The sequence below is a fragment of the Acanthamoeba castellanii genome (assembly GCF_000313135.1).
Source record: "Acanthamoeba castellanii str. Neff unplaced genomic scaffold scf7180000084654, whole genome shotgun sequence".
NCBI lineage: Eukaryota > Discosea > Longamoebia > Acanthamoebidae > Acanthamoeba > Acanthamoeba castellanii.
In genome coordinates, this window is record NW_004457423.1 from 14316 (window position 1) to 16121 (window position 1806).

The window sequence follows — 1806 nt, forward strand, 5'->3', positions numbered from 1 at the left end:
GCCAGGCGCGCACGAGGGGCGGTACGTCGTTGGGGTCCACCTCGAGCAGGTCCACCGCCGTTCGGAACGGCTTGTAGACCCCCTTCGCTTCCACCAGCCGCACCACCTTCCCCTCTACCGACTTTTCATCAACTCGCTCAACAGCTCCGGACAATGGCGGAGCCAAAGTCGAAGCGGCCTTGGCGCTGCGCTCGTCATTGTCGGGGGTGATGGGTTGGGGCTGGGGCGAGCCGAAGCCGTCGTCGTCGACTGCAAGGCTCGAGCCCAGGTCGGCCCCTGCTTGGTCGACATTGTAGTTGGCCGCGAACCGAAGTTGGTGCTGAAGCAGGAGGCCGCTCCACACGACCAGCCCGAGCACGAGGGCCACTGTGCGCCACTGCCACAGCTGGGCGAGCAGGCCGCTTGCTCGCCTCGCCGAAGGGGCTCGCGCGAGTTTCGTTATCATCTTCTCCTTCTCGCGTCAAAGCCGGCTCTTTGTTCGGTGATCAATGGCGGATATGCGATCCGATTGGCCAAACTTAATTGGTTTGGAGAAATTTTTCCTTCGTGTTGCCTTATTATATATTTGTCGACACCTAGAGCCAAAACAGACCAACAAGTTTCAAGTTTCTTGTGTTTGTTGTGGATGATGTGATAAAAAGATATCTTGTGTTCTGGGGCAAGCTGCTTGCACCAGACCTCAATAACCTGTTCAAAAGACAAGTTTATGGCACCCAGTAGGAATAGGCTGTTGACAGTGGCTCCCTTACTTTGTGACCCATTGTCTTTGGCTGTGCCAATTCTATGAGGTAAATGCACACATTTTATGAGGCTAACAGATTTACTTTGCAGTCAACTCACCACAAATAACACTATAAATAATCAGCTTCTTTGTCATGCAATGATCATCTAATTAACTGCATTTTAGGAGCAACTATGACCACTTTCAAGCAGCTCAAAGGCAGATATTTTATTTTACCACCAGCCACCTCCATGCAAGTCAATAAATGACTACGGTGTAAACACAATTCTGGTCACTGTGGCTGTTTTGCTGAATTGCCCCCAAAGAAATAAAATATCTCATCGGATTCCACACATTGTGGGGACTTCACTTGTGTTCCGGCCGGAGCTGCGGGAGTTTCGAGGCCACAAAACGGAAATGACCAGAACGTGAATCTCAACTGCCGCAGTCTGGCCTTGTTGCTTGTGTTCCACTGCGTCACGAAATCGAACAGAGTGGATTCGATTCCTTCAATAACATCTCGCCTGCTGGGTCCCTTTGCAAGTACATTTTTACGTCCATTATTATTATTTTTTTTCATCTTCCAATTCACATTTTCCCTCCATCATTCCATTCCCTTCGTCCCCTTTGCAGAGATGGTGGAGTTTGCGACAGGAGCAGGCATTTGCTTCGTGGTGTGCGTGCTCGGGCTCAGCCGCACGGTCCGCTGTCTGGCGGGCCACTGCATCTCCTCCCTTCTCCTCGGGTTTGTGGTCCTCGTGGCCTACTGGCGAGTACGCGCCCCTCTCCCTTCTCCTCCTACATCTCTCTTTTCTTCTCTTCCTTTCCTCCTCCATCCACAATCAATCTTCAAAGAAACCAACCACCGTAGCACAATGTAGCTCTACGTCGAGTTCATGAGCGGCAGGTGGTGGCGCCCGGACGTGGCCCTCCAGCGACTACTTCGACCAGCAGAGCTGCACGGCACCAAGGCCGTCGATGAGGTTAAGCACAGCTTCGACACTGGTGCGTACTCGCCACCCAACAACATCAACAGCTCCATGTAGAACGATTTTTGGCTTCTTCTACTTCTACTTCTTCTGACT

General features: G+C 51.9%; 1 protein-coding gene across 1 annotated transcript; it reads left to right on the forward strand.

The window, feature by feature from the left end:
* Positions 1-1356: 1356 nt before the first annotated feature.
* ACA1_105030 (uncharacterized protein) lies at positions 1357-1725 on the forward strand (the record flags this gene model as incomplete). The annotated part of the gene is made up of 2 exons (XM_004338425.1): positions 1357-1494; positions 1603-1725. Coding segments are annotated over 2 exons (261 nt in total), but the record flags the coding sequence as incomplete, so codon positions are not given.
* Positions 1726-1806: the final 81 nt, after the last annotated feature.